The sequence below is a fragment of the Thalassophryne amazonica genome, chromosome 1 (assembly GCF_902500255.1).
Source record: "Thalassophryne amazonica chromosome 1, fThaAma1.1, whole genome shotgun sequence".
Lineage (NCBI taxonomy): Eukaryota > Metazoa > Chordata > Actinopteri > Batrachoidiformes > Batrachoididae > Thalassophryne > Thalassophryne amazonica.
In genome coordinates this window covers 76,480,318-76,507,816 of record NC_047103.1, presented here as the reverse complement: position 1 = coordinate 76,507,816, position 27,499 = coordinate 76,480,318, and the positions used below count along the sequence as shown (strand labels likewise).

Below are 27,499 nucleotides of genomic sequence, written 5' to 3'. Positions count from 1 at the left end.
GGTGCCAGTTCAGTGGTTCCGCACAACTGGCCCCAAAATTGCGATTTATTCTCAGTTGTCACTCACTGTCAAGGTCCATGTTCTGAATTGCATTATGGGGAACTGTATGATCACTTCACTCAGGGCTGAACATCAGTTGCAATAAATAGCCAAACTTGTGACTTGTCACTTTGCACATTTCTGTTGTCTGTTGAATTAGTAACCACACTGAATGTGAGCTTTGTTATTCTGTGAATAAATAACCAGTTGCACTCATAACTGTTTGTCACAACTGAGTTTTATTTTGTGGGAAACATTCATTTCTTGTACATCTACACTGTTGGTGTAACATGATAGACGACACAACACTGGAGTGCCTACAGTTATTATATATCTATGTTTATGAGCAAAAATATGAAATAAATATTTTCTTTGTAAAGCACTTCCAGCAGAACTGTATTGCAGCAGTCTCACATAAACATACTGAAGCGCACACAGGTACACACACTGGTACTACTGCAAGTAACGTCTATTCTGTCCTCACCAAGCAACCGTAGACTGAGAAAGTGCATTTTAAAGAACATAACAGAGGCTTCACTAAACATCTAAAACTACAAAGACACAGATGTGCAGCTGTCACATGTACATGGCATAGTTGTGTTGTTTTGGGATGTGCAAGAGAGTGTGCGTGCATCCGTGTGATGTTAGAAGCACTGCAGAGGCTAAGTTAGAGTCTGCAGCAGCTATACAGCTCACAAGGTTTTCAAGTTAAAACAGGAGTGACATTTACTCATTATGACAAATGCAGGAAATGAACAGCAGGAGAACTTCACATTGCTGCAGACGCGTCTTCTTTGGGCCGGCTGCGTAGAACGTGCTCGAGTTGTCCAGCGTCAGAGACATCGTAGCTCGTCTTGTACTTGGCCAGGATCTTCATTAGAGGCCGCAGCTTCAGCCACCACTGTTCCTTAGGAATCCTGTGGCTGCAGACAGAGGACAGTCGTGTGGTCAACATTATTTTCACTGTCATGCGACAGCTTATGCAGCTCAAGGGTGATGATTAATGGGACTGCACTGACACACTTCACCTGTCAATTCTGCGATGCAATTTGTTTTTTGTAACCGCAAACAGATATTATGCACTCAAAAAAACAACCTGAAAGGCTAAAATGTTACAATTTTGTTATTCTGATCTAATGTAATGTGATTGAACATTTGTAACATCCCAGTGCAACACAAATGGCCGATATGCCGGCATTACATTCCAAATACACCCCCCCCCCCCCCCCCCCCAAAAAAAAAAAAATTCCTGTACTCCCTCCATAAGCCCATCAGACAAGTGAAGTTTGTTGACCAAAATTCTGCGTTTTCAGCCTCAGTGTTTCACATTCTCTGACTGATCAATTCTTACAGCGCTCCACATTTTCCATACAGCCCATCTTGGCTAAGATCAACTCAGTGAGTGCAAGTGACCGCGATGGATTTTTTAAAAACTGTTACCATTAGTTGTGTTTATTGTGCATTATGCTGGAAACAATAACAAAACTAATTTTATAATGTATATTTGAACTTTTGTGACAAATTCTGTCACCCTACCACCAAACAATTCCCTCACTTGGTGGTGGTGGGTGGGAAAGACCCCCTGCCACTGCCCTACAGCAGAACAAATACAATCTTGGCACAGTATGGAAAATGCAAAAAAAAAAAAAAAAAATCCATTTATATGAATTATATTTAATTGCAGACTGTATAAACAACAGCCCTGCAAGGTCCGACCAGTGGTGGGCACAGTTCAGATAATCCGATAGCAGATAATTATCAAAGCTAATGTTTTTGCTATCGGATTTGCTTTTCAGATAAGTTTTAAAACCACCATCAGACCAATTATCTTCCGATAAATTTAGATCCGATAACTTTCAGTCCGATAACATTTTCTTTGCTGGTAAAGTTTAATGGTCAAAAACGTTTGTAAACCCTAAAATCAAACATTTTAGTCCATTTGTTGTGTGTTTCTAGCCACGAAGCAGACTGGCTGCCTGTCGCTTGCTGATGACATCATCATTAAGCCCAAAACGTGATTAACCGGTCGACGCAGGGAGCATTGTGGGTAGTGTAGTTTAGGTTCACTTTGCAGTGACTCGTCCACTCGACACAAAAACAAAGACTAATTTTAACATTATTTTATTTCTTTGTGGCTGTAATTTAATTGCCAAGACTCGGTGGGGGAGAGGAGCTCTCATAGCGCATGACGTTTAGACATTGTTTTGGATTTAAAACGTGGATTATTTAGTCAAATGAATCCCACTGAAACTAACAGGTAAGAGTTTATATTTACTACGTGTATTTTACTCTGCCAATCAATGCATTAATGGATGTATTTCAGTTGCTTCAGCTGCAGGGTTCAAAGCTTGCTAAAAAAGCAGCAGCTTTTAGCTCATAAATGACGGTGTATCTAATACCGAGATAACTGTGACTTCTAATACTGTGTGTTACTGCTTTTGAAAGATGATGACATTGTTAGGGGTTTTATTTTTTATTTATTCATTTTTCATGTGCTCTTTCTGCTTGTGATCCTTGAATTTACCCAGAAGCCCCTGCGGTGCTTAAAGTGAAACTGTGTTATCAGAAGCCGACAGTGTATCTGATGTGGCCGCGTCCAAATCAATACTAATAGTTATCGGTTATCTGTAATAAAGATAAATTTTGTTAGCAGTTTATCGGTTATCATCATAAAAGATAACTTTTCAGTTATCTGATTAATGGTTATCGAAGCTAACTTTTTGGTTAGCTGTGTCCACCATTGGGTCCGACTCACAATGTACGGGCTTCAGTCACCCACAGCCCACGTCCAATATATGCTGGTGTGGGACTGCGCTTAATTAGCAAATGGCAGGTGTGGGCTTACAAGTCAGGTCCACCCAGCACTTATATATATATATATATACATATATATTTGTTTTGTTGGGTAAATTTCATTTGTTAATATACATCGATACCTGTGTTTCAGGCCTGCAACACATTTCAAACAAGATTACTCTGAGAGCACAATATCCCCCACTGGCAAATGCTTCTTTGGTACAAGTGCATGCTACATTCTGATAACATTTCAAAGAACTGTACCAGGTTTCCCGAAATTCCTGCTAAAACTGTGAGAGGAGTTGATTTCAGAATGCAGGCACCAACTCATGAAAGTAGTGTCTATGTTTGTTAACTTTGCCAAAATGTGTCAATCTTGTACAAAATTACAATATGCCTGTTATCAATCTATAACAGGGGCTTTCAAAGTGTGGGAGAGTGAGCCCCCCTCAGAGAACAAATGAATAGCTCCCCCACCCACCAACACACATACATACAACTTCAATATCTTTGTGTGTTTCTTTTTATTCTTTTACATATCTTAAAACACATTTTAAAAGTATGTGTGTGTATTAAGGAACTGTCTATGCATTTACACATTTTACAGCCTTTGTAAATATTTTCAAGATGTTTTTAAAGAACTTTCTATTCTTTCACACATTTTACACCTTTTCAAACATTTTAAACATGTTTTTAAAGAGCTTTCTATTCTTCCATTTTTACAACATCGTTTAAAAAAACATTTAAACATCTCTGTGTGTTTTTAAATGTCTTTGGCATAACTAACATATTTAACATAAATAATATTAATTCAAACAGGGATGGGTATTGATAAGATTTTATCAATATCGATGCCATTATCGATTCCGCTTATAGATCCGATTCCTTATCGATACCTCCTGTGAATTTTCTGTGTACTAAAAGTAGGCTTTACAGGTTTTCTATGTCAACAACATTTTATTGAGTCTTAAAGTAAATAAATAAATTGGTCACTGTGTCCTTGATCTCTGGACATAAATAAAAATAAACAAAATCTGTAGTTTTTCTCAAAAGCATTTCCTTTCAGACATTATTGGCATGAATGCCACTCCATACCCTCTGAGCTGAGCTCAGCCGGCTGCACTGCATGATAACATCAATGTAATTTATAAAGAACGCAGGACGTCTCATTTTGGGAGGAAAAAAACATTTTAGTCTATTGTCTGTGTTACAACGTTTGGAAAGGTGTCATTTGATATAAAACAGTGATTCGCTTTGACATTATTAATTCCGGCCGGACTTTAACTTGACTCAGCAGAGAGCGCCGCAGCATTTGGAGCTGTGCGAACGGAGGACGATTCTATTTCTTGTCTGCAATAAGACAAGAATCCCAGGTAGTGACTTTAATCTGCACAAAAGTGACTCACGATTGACATTTTTAAATGGCTTTGAGAGGGGTTAAGAAGCAGATTGCCGCTTCTGAAAAGCAGCGAGGCAATGAACAAATGAAGCAGTGGATCAGAGCACTGCTTCAAGCTTCAAGAACAGCCGCTGCAGAAGCGGGTGATTACAGACCTGCTGCAGGGTCTGCAATCAACCTAACGAAATGGTCATTTTCCCGACAAACACCCTCAAAAACAACGGCCGCTCTGAAGGACCAATAAGGAAATCGTTAAGCAAAAAGGCTATTAATGTCGGTGGATCAAACCATTTCTTAACGATTCTTAAAAAGAACCGGTTCTCCTTGTGCCCCCCCAATGGAGAACTCTGCCACCCCCCCCCAGGAGGGGGGTGCACCTCGCAGTTTGAAAACCACTGATCTATAACAAGAATTTGTACTACATTTCCCAAAATTCCCCCTAAAAATGTGCGAGGAGTTGATTTCAGAATGCAGGCACCAACTGATGAAAGTGGCAGTGTCTAGGTTTGTTAATCAAGGGCCATAAGTCTGTCAAAATGCGTCAATCTTTTACAATATTACAATCTGCATATTATCAACCTATAACAAGAATTTGTACCAAATTACATGAAATTCCTACTAAAAATGTGAGATGAGTTGATTTCAGAATGCAGGCAGTGATTAGCTTTGTTAATCAAGGGCCATAACTCGTCCACTCTGTAACATGAGCCCAACTGGAATGAAATGAAAATATGCCTATTACCAAGGACCAGTGTTGCCACAGTTACTTTGAAAAAGTAATCCATTTACTGATTACTGATTACTCCTTGAAAAAGTAACTTAGTTACTTTACTGATTACTCAATTGTAAAAGTAACTAAGTTAGATTACTAGTTACTTTTTTAGTTACTTTCCACAGCTGCCGACAACAACTCACTTTATAGTCACCCTTTCTTGACTTCAATGAAAATAAATACTTGCTTTATAAAAAGTAAAATAAAGACCTCTTTCTTGACCTCATATTTAACTGTTGACAGCACTGTAACAGTAAAACTTGCAATTTCAAATCTACATTGTTTAGAAATGTAACTATTAAATTCTAACTCTCTAAACATTTTACTTGTCGAAATTATTATTTTAAGCAATATTAGTAGTTGTAGTAAAAAAACGGCTTCAAAACTGGACCTTTAATCTAGGGGTGTTGTGGGGGAGGGGGGCACATCCTGGATTCGCCCCTGCTTTGGCGTTTGAGCACAAAGAATGGATAACATTTATTTATGCAGAAAACAGGACCAGATTTACAGGTAAGAAAGTTTTATTGCGTTTTTCACATCATGTGGTCCTCAGAAAGAGAGTTTAGGTGCATTTGAGTGGAAAATAGTGTTAGTTGTTGACGCGTCGCGGAGTATCAGCTGTTTTTAACGAGACGATACGGAGCGGCTCAGCTCAGAATTCTAAATAAAGGAGGGGAAAAAGTATAAAAATGTCTTTGTAAAGCTCAGTGCAGGTGTGCTGATCACCGCGCTTTAAGAGGTGAGGACGAGTCGAGCAGCTGCAAAAAACCGTGGATGAAAAGCTCACAGCTCGCTGAAAGTGTGCAGTTCAGTCGAACCCCGACCTCCTGCCCACAGACCAAGTTTAATGCTGCTGTCGACCCACAATGAAAAATAATAGTAACGCACAGTGACATGGAGAAGTAACTTTAATCTGATTACTGATTTGGAAAGATTAACGCGTTAGATTACTCATTACTAAAAAAAGTGGTCAGATTAGAGTAACGCGTTAGTAAGTAACGCGTTACCGGCATCACTGCCAAGGACTTGCACCAAGTTTCACGAAATCCTCCTGAAAGTGTGAGAAGAGTTGATTTCAGAATGCTTATATCCTTGGAGGGAATGAGGGAGGACCAGGCAGACATACATGCATACATACATATACACAGACATCACCATGACCTAATCCCCTTACAGGCCTTCAGCCAGCAAGGGATAAAAAGTTGGAACAGGGACAATTTAGGGCTAGTAATGAGGTAGAAACAAAAAATTAAAATACAAATTAAATAATGTTATATCAAACAGTTGTTGTCAACAGGTGATTATAATCATGATTTGGTATAAAAGCAGTATCCACGAAAGGCTGAGTGTTTGAGGAGCAAAGATGAGCAAAGGATGTCTAGTTTGTCAACAAATGTGTGAGAAAATGTTTTTATGCATTTAATATCCCAGCAGGCATTGGGCAAGAGGCAGGGTACAAGTGGGGTGTAACCCACCTTTCATCCTATGAAAGAGCCCTTAATTGGAATAATAATTTAGAAAATTAATGTGCTAAATAAATATGATGCCTTCAAGACAATATTTTATCCCAGGGACATGCTGAGGCGTTCCACAAAGGCATGGCTGCAAAATACTAGACTAGCCTGCCTGCTGTCCTAAAATGTCCCCAACACTGAATGTGAGGAGAATACTGAAATGAAAAATGCAACAATGACACTGTACTGCTGCACAGCTTAAGATGCGTTTGCAGGAAGAATGGGATAAAACAACATTGAAACACTTCAGTGCTTGGTATCCACAATGCCACAACATTTTAAGTGTTGTGAGAAGGAAGGCAACATTGCAAAGTAGTATTTTTGAATGCACTGCAGACCTTGTCCTACAGGAATGAACATAGCATAGTCATAAACCTACCATCCCTGGTTCTCAACACCAGGTACCTATGTGGCTCTGTCCTTTCTTCTTTCTTTGTCTTTTTCTCTTTTTTTAATATTTAGGACTACCTTAGTATACACTAGTAGAGTTCCACCTTAGATTTGGAATGCATAATAGAAGATATACCTTACTGAATTTTCATAAAATAAAAGTTGTTGACTGCATAAAACATGAAATACCTTTGGTTCAAACTATCTGCTATGAAACAGAATCAATTTTTTTAATGCTCATTTGTAATGTGTCACTGCTCACATATGCACTCATTTCACAAAAATGTAGTTAATGTGAAAATATGTTATGTGACATTTGCATACTGAATATGAATCACTAAGCTACGCAAATACACACTTGAGGCAACAATTGTGGCAAAAAGCTTTTGGAAGAATTCTGGTTGGATATACAGTGAGGAAAATAAGTATTTGAACACCCTGCGGTTTTGCAAGTTCTCCCACTTAGAAATCATGGAGGGGTCTGAAATTTTCATCTTAGGTGCATGTCCACTGTGAGAGACAATCTAAAAAAAAATAAAAAAATCTGGAAATCACAATGTATGTTTCTTTAATAATTTATTTGTACGTTACTGCTGCAAATAAGTATTTGAATCTACCAACCAACCAGCAAGAATTCTGGCCCACACAGACCTGTTAATTTTTCTTTAAGAAGCCCTCTTATTCTGCAGTCTTTACCTGTATTAACTGCACCTGTTTGAACTTGTTACCTGTATAAAAGACACCTGTTCACACACTCAATCAATCACACTCCAACCTGTCCATCATAGCCAAGACCAAAGAGTTGTCTAAGGACACCAGGGACAAAACTATAGACCTGCACAAGGCTGGGATGGACTACAGGACAACAGACAACCAGCTTGGTAGAAGACAACAACTGTTATGATTATTTATTAGAAAGTGGAAGAAACACCAGATGACTGTCAATCTCCCTCGGTCTGGGATTCCATGCAAGATCTCACTTTGTGGGGTAAGGATGATTCTGAGAAAGCTCAGAACTACACAGGAGGACCTAGGCAAATGACCTGAAGAGAGCTGGGACCACAGTCCCACAATCACAAAGATTACATTAGTAACACATGATGCTGTCATGGTTTAAAATCCTGCAGGGCAGCAAGGTCCCCCTGCTCAAGCCAGCACATCTCCAGGCCAGTTTGAAGTTCACCAGTGACCATCTGGGTGATCCAGAAGAGGCATGGGAGAAGGTCATGTGGTCAGGTAAGACGAGAATAGAACTTTTTGGAATCAACTCCACTTACCATGTTTAGAGGATGAGAACAACCCCATGAAAACCATCCCAACCATGAAGCATGGGGGTGGAAACATCATACTCTGGGGGTGCTCTTCTGCAAAGGGGACAGGACGACTGCACCGTAATGAAGGGAGGATGGATGGGGTCATGTATTGCAAGATTCTGGCAAACAACCTCCTTCCCTCAGTAAGAGCATTGAAGATGGGTCATGGTTGGGTCTTCCAGGATAACAATGACCCCAAACACACAGCCAGGGCAACTAAGGAGGGGCTCCGTAAGAAGCATTTCAAGGTCCTGGAGTGGCCTGGCCAGTCTCCATACCTAAACTCAATAGAAAATCTTTGGAGGGAGCTGAAACTCCAAACCTGAAAGATTTGGAGAAGATCTGTATGGAGGAGTGGACCAAAACCCCTGCTGCAGTTTGTGCAAACCTGGTGAAAAACTACAGGAAACGTTTGACCTCTGTAATTGCAAACAAAGGCTACTGTACCAAATATTAACACTGATTTTCACAGGTGTTCAAATACGTATTTGCAGCAGTAACATACAAATAAATTAAATATATATATATATATATATATATATATATAAAAAACATACATTGTGATTTCCGGATTTTTTTTTTTTTTTTGATTATGTCTCTCACAGTGGACATGCACTTAAGATGAAAATTTCAGACCTCTCCATGATTTCCAAGTGGGAGAACTTGCAAAATGTCAGGGTGTTAAAATACTTATTTTACCTCACTGTATGACCACTGCTCTTGCCAGAATTGGTGGAGTCCAGTCCAATTTGTTTGTTTCCTATCATGGACCCAACTGACAGTGTCTGATAGTTTGTGATCTACCTTCTTAAGTTATTGTCCTTTTACCTTGATTAACAGCATGCACAAATGAAATGATCCTATTTTGTCTGGGATTTAACATCAAGCTCGCTTTTTCTTCATATTTGAATAATGTTGAAGAGTTCACTGGTGTCAACATCACTAAAAAACCACCTCAAATATCACAGGCAAGGATATAGGTCAGAGGTCTCAAACCGGTTCCAGAAAGGGCCGAGAGGGTGCAGGTTTTCTGTGCAACCACCCACTCCACCAGGTGATTTCACTGATTAACTGATTCCACCTGCTCAAAGTGAAATCACCTGGTGGAGTGGGTGGTTGCACAGAAAACCTGCACCCTCTCGGCCCTTTCTGGAACCGGTTTGAGACTTCTGCTATAGGTCAAGGTACTTTGGAATTAAAACAAAACATATTGTGTAATTCAATAAAGACCCTATTTTTTCAAGGGTTAAAGGTAAAGTTATTTTAGGACCAAAGGCATATCTCCCTGTTTTAGTAATCAGGTATGTGGGTGGAGGCGGGAAGGAAGAAGAACCAGGGGGATATGCGGCTCCCAGACTCTTAGTTTTTCTAGTAACTCTGGAGCATGCACATCTGGGGGTGTAATTACTTATTTTTCCTCCCTGCATCAGTATAAATTCATAGCTCATACATCATATACATTAATAGTTGAGAAACATACCCTAACATGAAGTATGAGAATGGAAATACTGGTGGCAGATATGCCTTAATGAGATAATAACAAATAGAAAGTCAAACGCTTTAAAGTAGTAATTTTTCCATTTAACTCAAAACAGACATTGTTATTCTGGGTGTGATCGTTAAATACATTAAATAAAACAAATACAGACTGCTCTTCACTTATACTTATCCTCTTCTGTTTGGAAATAAATGAGGCTGTTGTGCCTCTGAGCAGATTCGACTCAGAGTGTTCAGCTAAACCATGTGAACACTTTAAAATTCACACAAACTTATTTCCTGTAATTGACACAATCGTTTCCATTCTGGCATAATGGTGAATCAGCACACTGCTGCAAAACCACCAGTTAGCAGCACAGTTGTCTGCTAACACAGTGGATTACCTGATATTTATTGAATAACTAATGTTATCAATCAATGACGAGGTATTGTAGCTTAGTTTGTACACAGCTATGGTCTGTAATCTAATAGTATTAATAACAATTATTATTATCAGTTTTATTATTATTACTATTATTATTATTATTATTATTATTATTGTCATTTTACATATATACAATAAAATTTTTCCTCTACATTAAATCCATCCTAATTGCAATTAGACACAATCCAGCCAGCAACTCCAGCTGTGGAGACACTGCCCTGGGTGGCCGATAGGGGACCCTGTGTGGGCAGGTCCTGCTGGCCTTGTTCAGCAACTGGGGCTGGCGGGTTGGCCATCTTGATAACTAAATCCGTGGAAGTCTGTGCGGGGCTGGTTCTGGTTCGAGGCTTCCTGGGAGGCCACGTCTTGTTCCTCTTTGGGGGTGAGGGCCTTCTGGTTGCCTTCCGCACAGCCAGCCTCAGCTGGCTATGGGTCCTGCCGGCCTCGCTCAAAGACCAGGGCTGGTGGACTGGTTTGCGTGGCTGTTTCTGGTTAGGGGATTCTGGTGGGAGTCTAACTCTTGTTCTTCTTAGGGATGGGAGATCTTCCTTTGGTTGCCGTGGACTCGGCTGGCTGTGCGGGCAGGCCCTGTTGGCCTTGATCAACAATGGGAGGTCTTGAACCAAAGTGGCTGGGTAGGTGAGACCCGTTAGTCTTGGTTGACCACCCATCTAGGAGAAGGAAAACTCTGAATTTAAACTCTGATATAGTCAGCATCCATTAGTTGTTGGCCCTCAGCCTGCAGGAAATTGACTAACATAATCATGTTTAGCAATTCAGAGACCAGCCTTCAGTACCCGGGTAATGAAGGTTCTAAAATCACTGGGGACCCAGCCCAGGTTGTGCAGGGAGTAGGCACTGTGGGTGATCATACATCTGAGCCCCTGACTTGTCCAGTACGTAACCCAGCTGAGCCTGTCAATAATACTATGGGAACATCTCGTGCCCTGTATGTGGGGAACTCAGCAAGAAGTTGAGTGCTGCAACCGAGGATTCGGCTTCAAATGTTGTTAATCCTGACAGCAATTCTGCTGGGATGATGTCTGTCCATTGTCGTAAGGCGTGGAAGGACTCTTCCTGAAGGATAGCTTTGCTGCCTCCTCAGGGTGGCAGGAAAACAAAAACAAAAAAAAAAAGCAGAAAACAAAAGAAAAAGAAAGGGCAAGGGACTGGGGATGGCGCATTAGCCCCTGCCTCTTGAGAGGCGGGAGCTAACCATGCCCCACAGGGAACCCCTGGTAAAGCTGTCACCCGCTGAGCGTAAGTGGGCTACTGACTCCATGCCAGGGAGTGCTCAGGAGTCCACAAGGAAATGTACAAAAGTTCCCATGTCTCTAGCGGTAGGGGGAGACTTGTAGGTTGTTATCTATCCTGGTGTTGACCAACAAAGACCTCTCAGTACTGCTAAGGCAGAGCACATTAGGGCTGGTCTGGTAAACCTGCTAGATAGAATGTTCCACCAAAATTGGGCAGTATCGAGGTAAGACTATCTGAGTCAGTTAAATTCCTTGGTGTCCATTTAGATAAACTTAACTGGAAGAGACACATAACTGAGAAAATGTCATAAGGCAATTCTCAGTTTGTACTGTCAGACGAAGATAGGGAGTTAGTCTCAATGTGATAAGATGGATCTACACTTTGGCGGTAAGATCCATGCTAAGTTATGCTGCGAAAGTTTGGTGGGGCATGGAGCTGCGAGGGTTATGCTGACTCATGTTCAAAGAGCGGCATGCCTTTTCATCACAGGTGCCCTCAGGACAACACTGAGAGCAGCTTTAGAAGTACTTCTGAACTTAGCTCCTCTGGACCTCTACATTGTTGGAGATGCAATCTCTATGTTAGCAAGGTTGCACCAGTTGGGCAAGTGGTGAAGATGAGCAGATGCCAGTCACAACTCAATCAGGGAAAGAATATCAGCATATCTTCCGCTTATTAATTCAGGGATGTGAAATGAAAACTGTGAAATCGGAGGAAAATTTGCAGGGGGTCTGGGGGTGCAGCGGGGCACCAGAAACCAAATGAATTTTGTATCTAATGATACATTTTTAGCATCTCCTTGAAGAAGAAGAAGAAGAAAAAAAATGCATATTCAAATGATCCTAGATTCAACCTTTCATTTGAATGGTCAATGACAATGTTGAAATAACAGAATATAACCCTAACCGTCCCTTTTAATTGTAAACCAAATTATGCATCAACTCAGAACAATTGAACTACATGAAATTCATGAAGACTGAAAAGACTGTTAAAGCATTTCAAAAACCACAGCTAAAGCTTGTAGAATATTTTGAAAATTATGGTAAAATATCAATAACATACCTTATAGTAAAAAAGTCACTTATATTGTGTAAATTCCTGTAAATCCACTCAAAGCCACAATGTCTTTTTTCAAATGAAAGAAAGTCTAGATTAATTTTTAAAAAGTCACATAATCTTGTCTGAAGGAAGGAGAAAAATTCTTACAGTGTTTCCTGATGGGACAAGATGCAGTTCGCTTCTCCTGTTTCTTTTAGCTTTCGGATGTGTTCATGAATTTAATTCAAGCCAGCACCATTCCACAGATTCTTGAGTCCTTATTAAATTTTTTCAAACCGCCTTTTCACCATCCTCCCTCTGTCCAACGTCGCTCCATGACAGAGACATGCCGCAAAATTCTTCTTTTAAAAACTTGATGGCTCTAAAAGTATCCCATGTCCACATGCTACGTTTAGCTGCAGTCCCACAGCATCGTCGTAGCAACCAACCAGTCCCGCTTTACTACAACTGTCGTAACAGCCACGCTTTGACTGATGCATTTTTCTCCGCAGACTTCCACAGATCAGAGGACACCGATTTGTATCTGTAACACACAGATCAGTGTCTGCGGAGTTATAAAATGTGCACGGTGTCATTAAAAAAAAAAAAAAAAAAACGCTTTGCGATAGGCATTTTAAATCACAATTACAGAGTAAAACACTAACCCCCCCGCCACAATGATGCAATCTGTGCAATTCCTCGGATCCGTGTTGTTTTCACAGCCCTGTTACTTTCCCATGTGACAGTGTAGGAAAAAGATATTCTTTTTTGAATAAATTTAGTCCAGTGATAACAAGGAGAGACTCCTGATCAGACCCGACTCTGAACACAACCTCACCTATAATCACTTGTTTTACAGACAGATCACTGACATAGGACAACAGGACGGACTGACATAGGAAAACAGCTTTGCATTGGGAAGATACTCAGAACTCAGAAGAAGTTTACTGCCATTGCCAATGAACAGGATTCACAGACTAGGAATTTGCTTTGGTATAATGGTGCAACATTAAACAGAGACCAATATAAAATGCTAAGATAAAATATGTGCTAAAATAAGATAAAATATAAGATAAAATATGAAATATGAAAGGCTATGTGCAATGGCACAAACAGAACAACAGTGCAGTGGGAGGAGTGCAATTAAAAACCAAAGTACATTTGTCTAAAGTGACCCGTGATGAAGTGACAGAGTTAAGGTTAAGGTGACTGAGTTATGAAGTGTTCATGAGTCTAACGACAGAGGGGAAGAAACTGTTCTTATGGCGGGAGGTTCTCGTCCAGATGGACCGTAGCCTCCTGCCGGAGGGGAGTGGTTCGAATAGACCGTGTGCACGGTGAGGGTCAGCTGTGATCCGATCTGCTCGGCCCAGAGTCCTGGAGACGTGCAGGTCGTGGAGAGATGGAAGGCTACAGCCGATCACTTTCTCAGCAGAGGCCACAATGCGCTGCAGTCTGTGTCTGTCCCTGGCTGTGGCCCCAGCGTACCACAACGTGATGGAGGAGCAGAGGATGGACTCGATGATGGCAGTGTAGAACTGCACCATCAGCTGGACAGGCAGCTTGGCCTTCTTCAGCTGCCAAGCTGCCACAGGAAGTACATCCTCTGCTGGGCCTTCTTGATGAGGGAGCTGATGGTTGACTCCCATTTGAGGTCCTGGGTGATGGTGGTGCCGAGGAAGCGGTGACAGTCCACAGTGGTGATGGGGCTGTTGGTGAGGGCGAGGGAGGGCGGGGGGGCTGTGGCTTTCCTGAAGTCCACGATCATTTCCACTGTTTTCTGGGCGTTGAGCTCCAAGTTGTTGCTGCTGCACCAGGTCACCAGCCGGTCCACCTCCCTCCTGTAGGCAGACTCATCCCTATCCAAAATGAGTCCGATGAGGGTGTCATCTGCAAACTTGATGAGCTTTACGGAGTCATGGCTGGAGGTGCAGCAGTTAGTGTACAGGGAGAAGAGCAGAGGGGAAAGGACACAGCCCTGTGGAGATCCTGTGCTGAGAGCCCGAGTGTTCAAAACATTCTTTCCCAGCCTCACACGCTGACTCTGGTCCGTCAGGAAGTCTGTGATCCACCTGCAGGTGGAGTCGGGCACGTGGAGCAGAGAAAGCTTGTCCTGGAGCAAAGCCGGAAGGATGGTGTTGAATGCAGAGCTGAAGTCCACAAACAGGATCCTAGCGTAGGTTCCTGGGGAGTCCAGGTGCTGCAGGATGGAGTGCAGGGCCAGGTTTATAGCGTCATCTACAGACCTGTTGGCTCTGTAGGCAAACTGCAGGGGGTCCAGGAGGGGGTCGGTGATGGACTTCAGGTGGGATAAAACCAGGCGTTCGAAGGTCTTCATGACTACAGACGTGAGAGCCACAGGCCTGTAGTCATTAAGTCCAGTGACGCGTGGTTTCTTGGGGACTGGAACTATGATGGAGGACTTGAAACAGACTGGAACATGGCATGACTCCAGGGAGGTGTTGAAGATCCCCGTGAAGACTGGGGCCAGCTCATCAGCGCAGTGTCTCAGGATGGCAGGGGAGACACAGTCTGGGCCCGGAGCCTTACGTGGATTCATCCTTTTGAAATGTCTTCTCACGTCCTCCTCTTGGACTGAAAGGGCAGCGGGGGGAGGGGGGCAGCGGTGAGAGGGGGGAGGTCTAGAGTGTTTGAATATCCAGTTGTGTGGGGGGTGGGGAGATGTGAGTCCATGACTTCAAAACGTGAATAGAAGACGTTCAGGTCGTTGGCCAGCTTCAGGTTGTCAATAGAACGAGGTGCTTTGGGCTTGTAGTTGGTAATCTCTTTCAACCCCCTCCACACACAGGCCGAGTCGGTGGCAGAAAACCTTTGCTGCAGACGTGAACTGTACATGGATTTAGCCTTTGCCACCTCCTTGCTAAATCTGTACTTTGCACCTCTATAGCTGTCTCTGTCTCCTTCTCTGAAAGCCACCTCTTTCTGCCGACGGAACTGCCGGAGTTTAGGTGTGAACCAGGGCTTGTCGTCGTTATATCTCACCCTGGTACGCTGCGGGATGATGCTGTCTTCACAGAAATGAATATACGACGTCACAGTGTTCGTGTAGTCATCTAGACTGTCTGTTGAAGCCTCAAACATATCCCAATCCGTAGTGCCCAAGCACGCGCGTAGCTCCTCTACAGCTTCATTGCTCCACACTTTAGATGTCATCTCAGATACATCACTGTCTTTCAGGCTGAGGTGTTTGCTGTCATTCAATGTGTGGAATTCCTGATTAACCTCAATTCTAGGCGTAAAACAGTTTTTATTTACTCAGATAGTGAGTCACTATAACAGCCGTTAAAGGGCCACTCTACTCACCAGTATTGGTGTGAGAGTGTGCCCAGGCACTGAATACACTGGGAAACATCAATGATGCAGTTGTAGTGTGGATGCCTGGTAATACAGGTATCCCAGGTAATAAGAGAGTGGGCTGGCATGCAAAGTCGGGGAACTAAACTAAATTTGTTGGTCCAGAGCCCGTTGCAGGGGTGTCAACTGCTGTACAGAAGACGTCGCTCCAGAAATGGATCTCGAAGCAGCATCACAAACGATGGCAGTGCTCGAGTGACTGCAGGCAAGGAAGACAGCTCGTGGAAAGACCAAACCTAAGGGCCCTTTCACACATACAACCCCAATTCCAATGAAGTTGGGATGATGTGTAAAATGTAAATAAAAACAGAATCCAATGATTTGCAAATCCTCTTAACCTATATTCAATTGAATACAGCACAAAGACAAGATATTTAATGTTCAAACTGATAAACTGAATTGTTTTTGTGCAAATATTTGCTCATTTTGAAATGGATGCCTGCAAGACGTTTCAAATTTCATAGCCTTAAGAGTGTGCATATCATGAATGCTTGGTCTTGTTGGATTTGTGAGAATCTACTGAATCTACTGGTATCTTGTTTCCCATGTAACAATAAGAAATATACTCAAAACCTGGATTAATCTTTTTAGTCACATAGCACTACTGTTATTCTGAACACTACTGTATGGCTTTCGCTTTGCAGTTAAAACTGTAGAATTTTAACTTGCACTTGTAGATGTAGTGATGAACTGTGTTAACTGACAATGGTCTTCTGAAGTGTTCCTGAGCCCACGCGGTAAGATCCTTTGCACAATGATGTCGGTTTTTAATGCAGTGCCCCCTGAGGGATCGAAGGTCATGGGCATTCAATGTTGGTTTTCGGCCTTGCTGCTTACGTGTAGAAAGTTCTCCAGATTCTCTGAATCTGCTGATTATATTATGGACTGTAGATGATGGAATTCCTAAATTCCTTGCAATTGAACGTTGAGAAACACTGTTCTGAAACTGTTGGGTTTTTTTTCACGCAGTTGTTCACAAAGTGGTGATTCTCGCCCCATCTTTGCTTGTGAATGACTGAGCCTTTTGGGGATGCTCCTTTTATACCCAATCATGACACTCACCTGTTTCCAATTAGGTGTTCTTTGAACATTCATCAACTTTCTCAGTCTATTGTTGCCCCGTCCCAACTTTTTTGAAATGTGTTGAAAGGCATCCATTTCAAAATGAGCAAATGTTTGCACAACAACAAAAAAGTCTATCAGTTTGAATATTAAATATCTTGTCTTTGTGGTGGATTCAACTGAATATAGGTTGAAGAGGATTTGCAAATCACTGTAATCTGTTTTTATTTACATTTCACACAACGACCTAAATTCACCGGAACTGGGGTTGTAGTACTTATAAGTACAACTCAGGGCGACTCACGGCGACACAGCTTGTATGAGCGAACCACGTAAAAATTGTGCCGACGGGCAGGTGTGCAACGGTTCGTCCATGCGACGGTATCTTTTGAGCAGGAACACTGTGTGAGCAGCTACACCACACCACGCCACTGATGTAGAGAACAATAAAATAAAATCAGCTGTATAATTAGTGAATACCACTGGGTTGATATAAATAATAAATAAAAGGTGACGCAATACAGCACCCCGTGGTTAAGTAGCCCTGGTTAAAAAAATGTCACTCAGGGGATTCGGACCAGTAAGCTCTGATTACTGGACAGTAACTTTACCACTGCGCTACCATCTATGGCCTGTAATCAGTATGGAAAAATGCCTGAAATCAATAAGGACATGAATGAGGTGTGCTGTGTCTGGCCGCTGCAGCCCGGCGCAAAGGTGAAATATGTTTTATATATTTCCATGTGAGGACAGCAGGCAGAGACACGTGCCTCATGGAGGAATGTTGTAAGTTCATGTCCTTCCAAACACAGAACGTGTTCTCAAGCTGGGATGTCCAGGAGCAGAGATCTTTACAGCCGCGGCTTGAGGAGACACGCCCTCTGTCCATTCAGCGCCCAGACCAATGTGTCACTATGTGTTATGTGGTCACTCATTTTTGTTATTTGTTATGTAATTGCGTATGTAGGTGTTGTCGTAATTATATAACTGTCCTGGCGGTGGTTTCTGTGTGTGTAATGTGTGCACTGAGCTGTCATCGAGCTGTGATCTGCTGATAGGCCCCTCCCTGTGCTGTGTGCAATCAGACCTCACTGTCCAGCCCCCATGCAAGTATGCTGTATTCTAACACCTACTTCACCTGTTGGAAACACCCAAGTACTCATGAGTAGCTTGTTTTTGGAAGTCTCCATAGCTGTTTGCTGTGAATGCCGTATATTTTGAAACCGGTCACGGAATTGCACAACGTAATCCCGGTGGATCACTGAATGGTCACTAACAGCCTAAATCTAAATTGTTATCATTTCAGTGCGACATGTCCTTTCACTCATCAAGACTGATGTTAACTGTATGATTAAAGGACATGTAACACATTGCTTAACATCCCGGTTAGCAACACAAGATCAAGGTACTCATGATTGTAATTCTAGCCACGCGTATGCGGTAATAATTAGTGGTCGCTGATGTATTTTATTGCTAATTATCCCTCTCGCTCAGCGAGTAAGCAGGAGTACTTCCAGAAAACGTCAGCACAGCAGAGGCAGCATGGTGGCTTAGTGGTTAAGACTGGTGCCTTACAGCAAGAAGGTTGTGGGATCAATTCCCAGCCTTTCTGTGTGGAGTTTGCATGTTCTGCCTGTGTTTGTATGGTTTTCCTCCGGGCACTTCCTCCCACAATCAAAAACAAAACAAACAAACAAAAAAAAAAACATGCTTATTTAGGGTTTGCTCCTTTCTCTGCCCCTGACCAAGGCAGCGTTTACATCTGGAGTTGGTCTTCGGGTGCTGGACTGTAGCTGCCTACTGGTCCTAGTGGTTGGATTGCGTCTAACTGTAATTAGGATGCAGAGGACAAGTTTCATTGTATGTATTGTGGGCTTTACACATTTAATCTTGAAAAACATTCCACAAGTGGGTGAGTGCCCTGTTCAGTTTTCTCTTTGTGCATTTTGTTCTTGTCAGTAGAGCTGGTAGGCTCTGTTATTTTTATTTTACTTTGCAAAAGTGTCATCTTTTGGATCTCGATGTGTGTGGAGTTTGCTGTCTACCAGAGCAGCACACTGTTTTAACCCCGTTATAGCTCCCACCGTGAATGTGCATGTGGAATCCTCTGCTGTTTTGTGCCTTCAGTCTGCTGACCTAGCCTTCTCACAGTGGAGAGCGTCTGCTGCTTTTACCATGACTGCATCAAAATGAACAGTTATCACTTAAAAACAAGCCATCATAACACAACATCACACTTATGTAAGCTTTGCAATTAATCTGCGGCTCCGTTCTTAACGTTAGCAGCTACATTCGATTCAAGCGCACACTGGGACGTTTTGCTCAAAGCTACGTAAAGGCTGTCACAAACACTCAGAAAAACGACTACTCACGAGTACTCATGCACGGGGCTGAAATGATCACTCAGCTGTGTGTGTGTGTGAGTGAGTGAGTGAGAGAGTGTGTGTGTGTGTTCATAACGGCTGCATGAGCCACTAGGCATGTGCGCAAATGCACGAGGTGCACGTGCGCCACTGGACATCTTTGCCGAAAGTTTGCAGTATTCGCATCATGCGTCAAACACAGCCTTTCCAGCAAACTTTAATTTCTTTTTTCCTTTTCCTCTGAATTCAGCAGCACAACACACACATAGCACAACATGCTGATCCATCTCAGAGCTCAATCAATTGCGATCAGATCGTTTCAAATGCTGTTATGATGAAGTGAGAACATGCAGACTCATCAGATGATGCAAAAACTGCACATAGACCACTATCAGATGTGCGTCCCATCTCGATGGCGCCATGAGTGTTTTGAACATGTGCAACACACTCGGGACAGCCGAGCGAATGGGACCAAATATATAGACTGCTCAGATACTGTCATCCGTTGGTTTTCAGACCGCACCTCAATACTTCCCAATTGTGGCCAGGTGTGTCATTCTGATGCAATTCAGCCTCAATCAGCGTATGTGTGACAGGTGTATTAAGAATTACATACAGTGCTGGTGACTGTCAACAATATATATATATATATATATATATATATATATATATATATATATATATATATATATATATATATATGAGAGAGAGAGAGAGAGAGAGAGAGAGAGAGAGAGAGAGAGAGAGAGAATACACAATACATACACAAAGTCTGTCTGATCCTTCAGTTGTATGACTGGCTGGAAGACCAGAACCCTTCGGTGCATCCCCAGCAGACAGCAGGAATTGTCAGTGTTGGCAAATACTCGGCCTGCAGGGAAACACAGCATCGGTTACCAATGAGTACAAGAAAACTGCGTCAGCTATTGCGTCTTCTGTTCACAAATATACAACAGCAAAGCTGCAAGATGTGGCAGTGGGTGTGGAAGGATGTTTCAGGACAAGTGCTGTGACACCTTCTACACAGGAACTAAAATGGAGTGGTGCAGAAAATAATTATAAGAATGATAATAACAAAACAGAATACGGAGAGCTGATGATACAGCACTACTAAAAAGCAATTTCAGGAGTAAAGACATCCAAAGTGTGACATCACATACCCATAACAACGCTCACACTGGTTCTAAAGATTTTTTTCCCCAAACTGGCCATTTTATGTTTTTAAGCCCCATCTGAATGCACTGTGCAGATGTTTTACATCCTTATGCACCATGGTGATGGAATAAACAAATAAGGTGAGTCATTTATTTGTAAATTAACATATCGATTATCAATTTGGCAACAGAATACTAAGAAACAGGCTTTATTATTGTACACACATGAATACAAAAAAAAAAAAAAAAAAAAAAAATTGTCCTCTGCATTCAACCCATCCAAAATTTGAGATAAACACAATCCAACCACTAGGAGCATTGGGCAACCACAGTCTGGCGCCTGTGGTGTGGACCAACTAGATGTAGAGATGTTGCCTTCAGACAGGCTGCTATGTGCCTTTTAAAAAGCAGTGGCTTCCGTCTGGCCACTCCACCATACATGCCTGATCGGTGGATTGCTGCAGAGATGGTTGTCCTTCTGGAAGATTCTCCTCTCTCCACAGAGGAATGCTATCTGATTTCTTAGTTTTTTGTATTTTTAATACATTTGCAAAAATCTAAAAAACTTCTTTCACGTTGTTATGATGGGGTACTGTGTGTAGAATTTTGAGGGGGAAAAAAAAGAAAAGAATTTCATCCATTTTGTAATAAGGCATAAAAACAGGTGGAAAAAGTGAGGTGCTGAGTACTTTCCGGATGCACTGTACGAGTGGCAAATTGAAGTGTTAACAGGTACACTAGCTTTGCTGACTCTGGCTTCACTCCACTCAAACCACAACAGTCCACCACCACTGAGGTGACCATAATTTTTAATACCCCACCAAAGCCACCGCCCATTCAGAAAAGCATGCTTTAAAGCGGGTAGCTTTGTATGGTAACTCCGGAGACAGGGCAAGTTCGTCATGAAGTGTCTTGCCTACACTCCACCTCTGTGCCCATATAGAGGCTGGCCGTTAGCTATGGCAGTCTGCTGCAGATTAAATGGCACAGAAGATCAAATATGATTATTCTGTTAAATGCAAAATAAAATATATTTTATATATGTCCATATGGAGCCCAGTGACCCAAGCAATCAGCACACCAAATGTGGTGTAGAGAGGCTGTAGATTTCTATTAGCATCTCACACACACACACACACACACACACACACACACACACACACACACACACACACACACACACACACACACACACACACACACACACACACACACACATTTTGTATACATTGAACAGTTTTTTATAGTGTTCTTTGTTTTTATACATATCTATTCTCTGCTTTTTTTCTTGTATTTGTATTCCACTTGGGCAGCACAGTGGCTTAGTGCAGTGATTTTCAACCTTTTTTGAGCCGCGGCACCCTTTTTATATTTACAAAATCCTGCGGCACACCACCAACCAAAATAATATTATAATGCTATTACCTCTGGTTTTGCGCAAAACTCAAATATCATTATTATTATTAATAGAAAATCGATACAGAAAACACCGCATTTCGAAAATCCTCAAGCATTTTGCGCTCTGATCTCAAGTAGGGCTGTCACGATTAGGAATTTCTGGAGACGATTAATTGTCAGACAAATAATTGCGATTGATGAATATATTGTCTATTTTTTTTTTCTTTTTTTCCCCTTCTTTATATTCTACTATTGTAGTATAATTACACAACTCTGGAAGAACGTTTGGCTTCTGTGAGTGGAGAAACTGGGAATGGTGCAACATTTTTATATTTATCTTCATTTTACATACAGTCCCAACTTTTTCTGATTTGTGGTTGTTTCTGTTGCATTTGTGAAATTGTTTCTCCTCATCAGTCAAGTTTTGTGCTTAAACACTGCATTAAGCTCAAGATTGAACAAATAAATACCTTTGGAATATAACAGCTGTTAAAGTTCAGAGTTCTGACCTGCTTTTCGTGATCTGTGCGTCTGAACATTGTTTTTTTTGTGGCTCAGTTCATTCATATATTCTCATTTTTTAAATATGTTTTTAAAGATATTTGACCATTTATTTCATCTCATGATCTCATAAATTCAGCATACGACGCGCACATGGTGTGAACAGGATGGTAACGGCAGAATCACACCTTTAGAGAATGTTCAGAGAAGTAAAGTCAGCTTCACGTTTTGTTTTGTTAACGTTCACTCGGGTTACAATCCTCTCTCTGCTCTGCGCTCGCTGCACACTGAACGTGTCGCGCCTGCATTCAGGAATCTCCCTCACCCACCCCCTCCCTCACAGTCTGCAGCCTGTTAACTCCGCGCGCGCGCACACAGGCACAGACACACACACCGACAGCTCTGCATTTTAGACGGCTTTTGAAGGAGAGGGCACTGTTTTAATCGGCGGTCAGCCTCCTTGTTATTGTCCCGCCTTAAGACGAGAGCGAGGCTGCAGCACGTTTGACATCAGATTCTGAGTCGTTTTATGCTTTGTGGATAAAATAATTCACGGTAATCGCGAATATGAAAAATACCCACGGCACCCCTGACGATCGATCACGGCACCCCAGTTGAGAATCACTGGCTTAGTGGTTAGCTCTTTTCAGGGCCTTCTCTTACAGCAAGAAGGCCATGTGTTTGCTTCCAACCTGGTCCCTTCTCTGTGAAGTTTCCATGTTCTCCCTGTGTTTACATGGGTTCACTCCCAGTGCTCCGGCTTCCTCCCACATCCAAAGAAATGCAGGTTAAGTGAAATGGAAACTTTAAATTGGCTGTGAGCGAAAGGGGAAATGAGTCCATCTGTCTGTCTATGTTTTGGTACTGGGATAGGTCCAGGGTGTGCCCTACTTCCCAGCTAATGAGTGAGATAGGATGGGATAGGCTCTAAAACACCCCCCCCTTCCCCCGTGGCCCCTCAGTGCAATAAGCGGGTAAAGAAAATGAATACATGTATTCCACTTGTTTACCTCTTTTTTTTTTTTTTTTTAACTATGGTTCTTTAACAAGTGAATTTCCAGGACAATGCTTTGAACCGGTTCATGGAATGAAAACCAGAAACTTTTAGTATTTTGCTGGGAACAAAAATTAAACCAGAAACTTTATATTTTTTTATGTTCCAGAATAGAACAGTTTATTTAAAATAATGGTAACCAGTTAATACCATTATTTTTTTCTATTCTTGAAAAGATTTCCTTTTACACTGACCTGGTGAGGATGCCAGACTCCATAAATATTACACACCTAAACAACTGGTGGCGGTAATGCACCATGTCAATTTGCAAACCACTAATAAACTCGACAATAGAAGAAGACAACCCGGTGAGGTTCACTTTCGCCTATCATTTATTTTGATTGTTGCTGGTGGGACAAAGCACTACCATCCCTTGTTTCACGCTGAGAAACACAACTGTAGCAGACAAACATCAACAGACTTCTTTAAAAACACTGCATTTATTCAGGTCATTATTATGCTTTTTTCTATCTTGGCAGATCAAATGCGACTTATGTTCATCGTGAGCAGAGCAGTCAGATGGCTGAATGCTGGTAGGAATATATTTAAACTTTTAAAATAACTGATTTTTCTTGTTGCTGAAGGGACAAAGTGCTGAAGTTCTCTGGTTCAGGCTGAGAAATGCACCTAGAGAAGACAAACACTGAGGGACGTCTTTAAAAATGCTGCGTTTCTTCAGTAATTTCCATGATAAGGAATTAAAGTATTTCCCAGATGTTGTGTTCCAAAACAAGAACGTCTTCACTTTAAACACAGTAAGTCTATTTCGGGTGATCAGCGCACATCCTCTTTCTCTTAAAAGGCTTTATTCTACTTCAAACTGTAGCTTCCGCTGCCTTTTACAGTACACGCTCTTGTCGTCTTCTCCGTTTTTCATGGGAATGTTACAGCCCCAGATACAGGTCTGGCATATACAGTGTTTTCATTGTCCCACAGCTGCCAAAGAATGTTATTAACTGGTTTGGGAACTCTTTTTTTTTTTTTTTTGTTCTAACCAGTTTGGGAACCCAAAACCAACTACTAATACCTACTAACCTAATACCTAATACTGTATCTGTAGAAAACAAAACAGCTGGGAAAAAGCTCTGGTTCAGAGCTGAGCGGTTGTCAAGGGACTGTGACATCAGCACTTTCACAAGAAAATGTGAGGCAAAGCAGGAAGATAAATTCTGTGGCTTGTTCTTTAATCTGATGGTGCTTAGTGATTCTCCAAACTATTGTGTCAGATCACAACTGTATCAGAAGGTGTGTGCGGTGGTTGCAGCTGAGAAAATTACAAGACCAATGTGTGTAGCCGCCATCATAGCTTACACAGGCTGCACACATCTACAGAACACTCACAACAGCCACTACAGCAGACAGTGGAATGAAGCTAAACATAAAAATATAAATATAAATATTAAAAAAAACAAAACAAAATGAAAATTACCTTCATCTTTTGTCATCCATGTGTTTGGGAAATAGACATAAACACAAAGATGAATCTTAACTGTAGCCTTCACAAAGACAACATTAAATATGTACTCAAAACTATCTAGCATTAGTTAAAAAATAAACAAACAAAATAATTCTATATACATAAAAAAACAAATCCATGATGGTTATGGATGCAGTTCTACTTTACAAAACCTTTGTGGAGATACACAACTGATATCCATAGAACCTTTCACAGATTTCAAGGGGAATCATTTCCTGTACCGTGTCTGAAGGTCTCAATCAGCTTTTCTGAAATCCACTGCATTGCCTTTGCAGAGATCTTGGTGCCAAAGTTACGATCAAATGGAGAAGGCGCTCCTCCCTTTCAAAGGAATCAACAGTTATATCACTATGCTGCATTTTAAAATCAAAATAAACTTTGAACAGCACTTAAAAGCATCATGTATTAATCATTTGAGCTACTGTGGCATTTTAAAGTCTGGGGAGGCTTAGGCTTTTTTTTTTTAAATACTTCTTACAAATGATTTTACGTCACATTATCCCTGCACTTTAACAGGTAGAAATAGATTCCTTTGTCATATTTATGTGACTCATAAAAACAAAATTGTTGCAAGCACATTTATGAAAGCAATAATAAATCAAACAGAGTAAAACAGAACATTTTGTTTAAAGGAACAGTCTCTTATTGCTGCTCACATTCTCTGGTTAAGTCGTGTGATTGCTGTGGTGAAGTAGCTGTTTAACAGTCTACTGACTACTGGACTGTTAAACAGCTTCTTTCCCTGAAATAGATCATCTTCAAGAAGGAACAAAACATCCAAGAGAGGTCTGATCAACCCCTCCTGAATAACTGCACTTTATATCTACTGGCTCTCCTAACAAATGGACACACCACATCTGAATCCTCTTAGTCTGCAGTCTTTCACTAAAGAGAAGGGGAAACAGAGAGTTTATAAAAACAAAACAAAAAAAAAAAAAGGTTAGTGAGCAGGTTAGATTCGTGGAGTATGTGACCCCCTTGACAAATTCAGTTTCCCTCAACTCTGAGTCAACTAAATGCATTTTCACTAAACATGCTTTCTGAAACAGGCTCTGCATATTGTACACATTTTTCTTTATTTTTGAAGTGGCTAAGAAGAGGGAAACAATTTTGCCAGCAGTCTTCGTTATTTTGAGCTGAAACCTCTGCCACACAATGTACTAGATACTGTTTGCATTTAATTATGTGATGCATGCACTGGTAGTGTTCATGCTTTTAAACCCAGCGTCACAAAGACAGAAAGGTCATTTACTGTTCGAACTCAATTTCTTTTTCCCCAAGTATGCAAGTAAATGTGAGCACTACATAGTATATTTAAAAGTATCGATTATGGCCAAATCGAACACACATTCTGTTGCTCTTTTGACTATTCGTTGCAGACGTATAATCCATTTGCCCTTTGGGGATCATCAACGTGCACTTAGTCCAGTTTAATCTGCACTAATTTCAGGGTGCACCTTGCAAAACCCCAATAAACATGGACATACTTTTGAAAAAGGTTTTCCTCCATCTTACAAAAATGTGACTTCATATAAATGCATGGGAAAAAGGTTTGTAAAATGTGAAGCAGAGAGGATAATGCCTACCTGTTGCATGTGTCCAAGTACATTCTTCCTGCAGTCAAATACTCCCTTTCCTTCTTCAGAGTAAAGCTGGTAGATAAAATCTGTTGTGTAGTTCTCACTACAGTTTTCGTTCCTGCACACATGCAGTAAAAGAGGAAACTTCTTAGTGTACAGTTAGATTTGCAGGATTGATGCCTATCACACACATAGTCCAACCATTATCGCATTCATGTTACAGACCCTGTGCAGTGAACATCATTACAACACAGATAGTCACACTTAAATAGCTTCAAATAATTAGATAAAGTGGAAAGGGGGAGGGGCCACTTAAAAAGGAAGCTCAGACTCAGATTGTAAAAAAAAAAAAAAAAATCTTTGAACCTCAACAATGGTCAGAACATCATCCATTTGTACTTGTAGCTATGACAAGGAAAAGTTTAATTGCTTCACTTTTTTTCCACAGCATGTTCCAACATAATGTAACTGAATTTTCCATCATCAAGTCAAGTCAAGCAAACGGCGACCTTGACGCTTTAAACAAAATCAAAACGAAGTGCCAGTGTGTGATCATTTCTGCAGCAAGTCTGTGCTGTCCACAGCCACCTGTAGCAGCACTGTCTCGTTGAAATTTTTCAACAGTTTTAAAATTCTGACGAAGCGCCACCTACAGAAAGGAAGCTGAACAATGGTTAAACGATGTCTCTGAAAGTCAAAGTAAGTCCAGATTTTTTTTTCTCTTTTGGCTTTGGTGCCCTTCGTTAAGTGCCGTGTGACCGGGGCTTTCGCAAATGCTCATTTGATACAAAATCATTCCAACTGTAAACATAAGTCCTCCAACGATCCCTAGTACCAAAGGCATTCAGTCGTCGCCTTAAGCCACCAGTCAGCAAGTCTCACAACCATACACTAAGACTGGTGGTACCAGGACCCTAAAACCTTGGTCCTTCGTTCTTCTGCAAAGGTATCTGAATTGCCAGACAACTCTGTCCAGCAATATTGTGACCCCATAAGCTCTTGCCAGGCTTCTCTCAATCTCAAATGCTGAGGGTGCAAGATTACTGTGTCCCAAAGCTTAAAGAGAGGTCACAGAGGTTTCTCTTATCTGAATCTG

At 41.4% G+C, this 27,499-nt stretch overlaps 1 protein-coding gene across 1 annotated transcript in view; it reads right to left on the bottom strand.

The window, feature by feature from the left end:
* Window positions 1-261: 261 nt before the first annotated feature.
* pfkpa (phosphofructokinase, platelet a) overlaps window positions 262-27,499 on the bottom strand; it is a 138,406-nt gene continuing 111,168 nt past the window's right edge. The window contains 4 exon segments of the mRNA XM_034171886.1: window positions 262-962; window positions 20,005-20,110; window positions 25,045-25,144; window positions 26,410-26,521. Of these exon segments, the coding sequence (XP_034027777.1) occupies window positions 809-962; window positions 20,005-20,110; window positions 25,045-25,144; window positions 26,410-26,521 (472 nt within the window). The 3' untranslated portion in view covers window positions 262-808.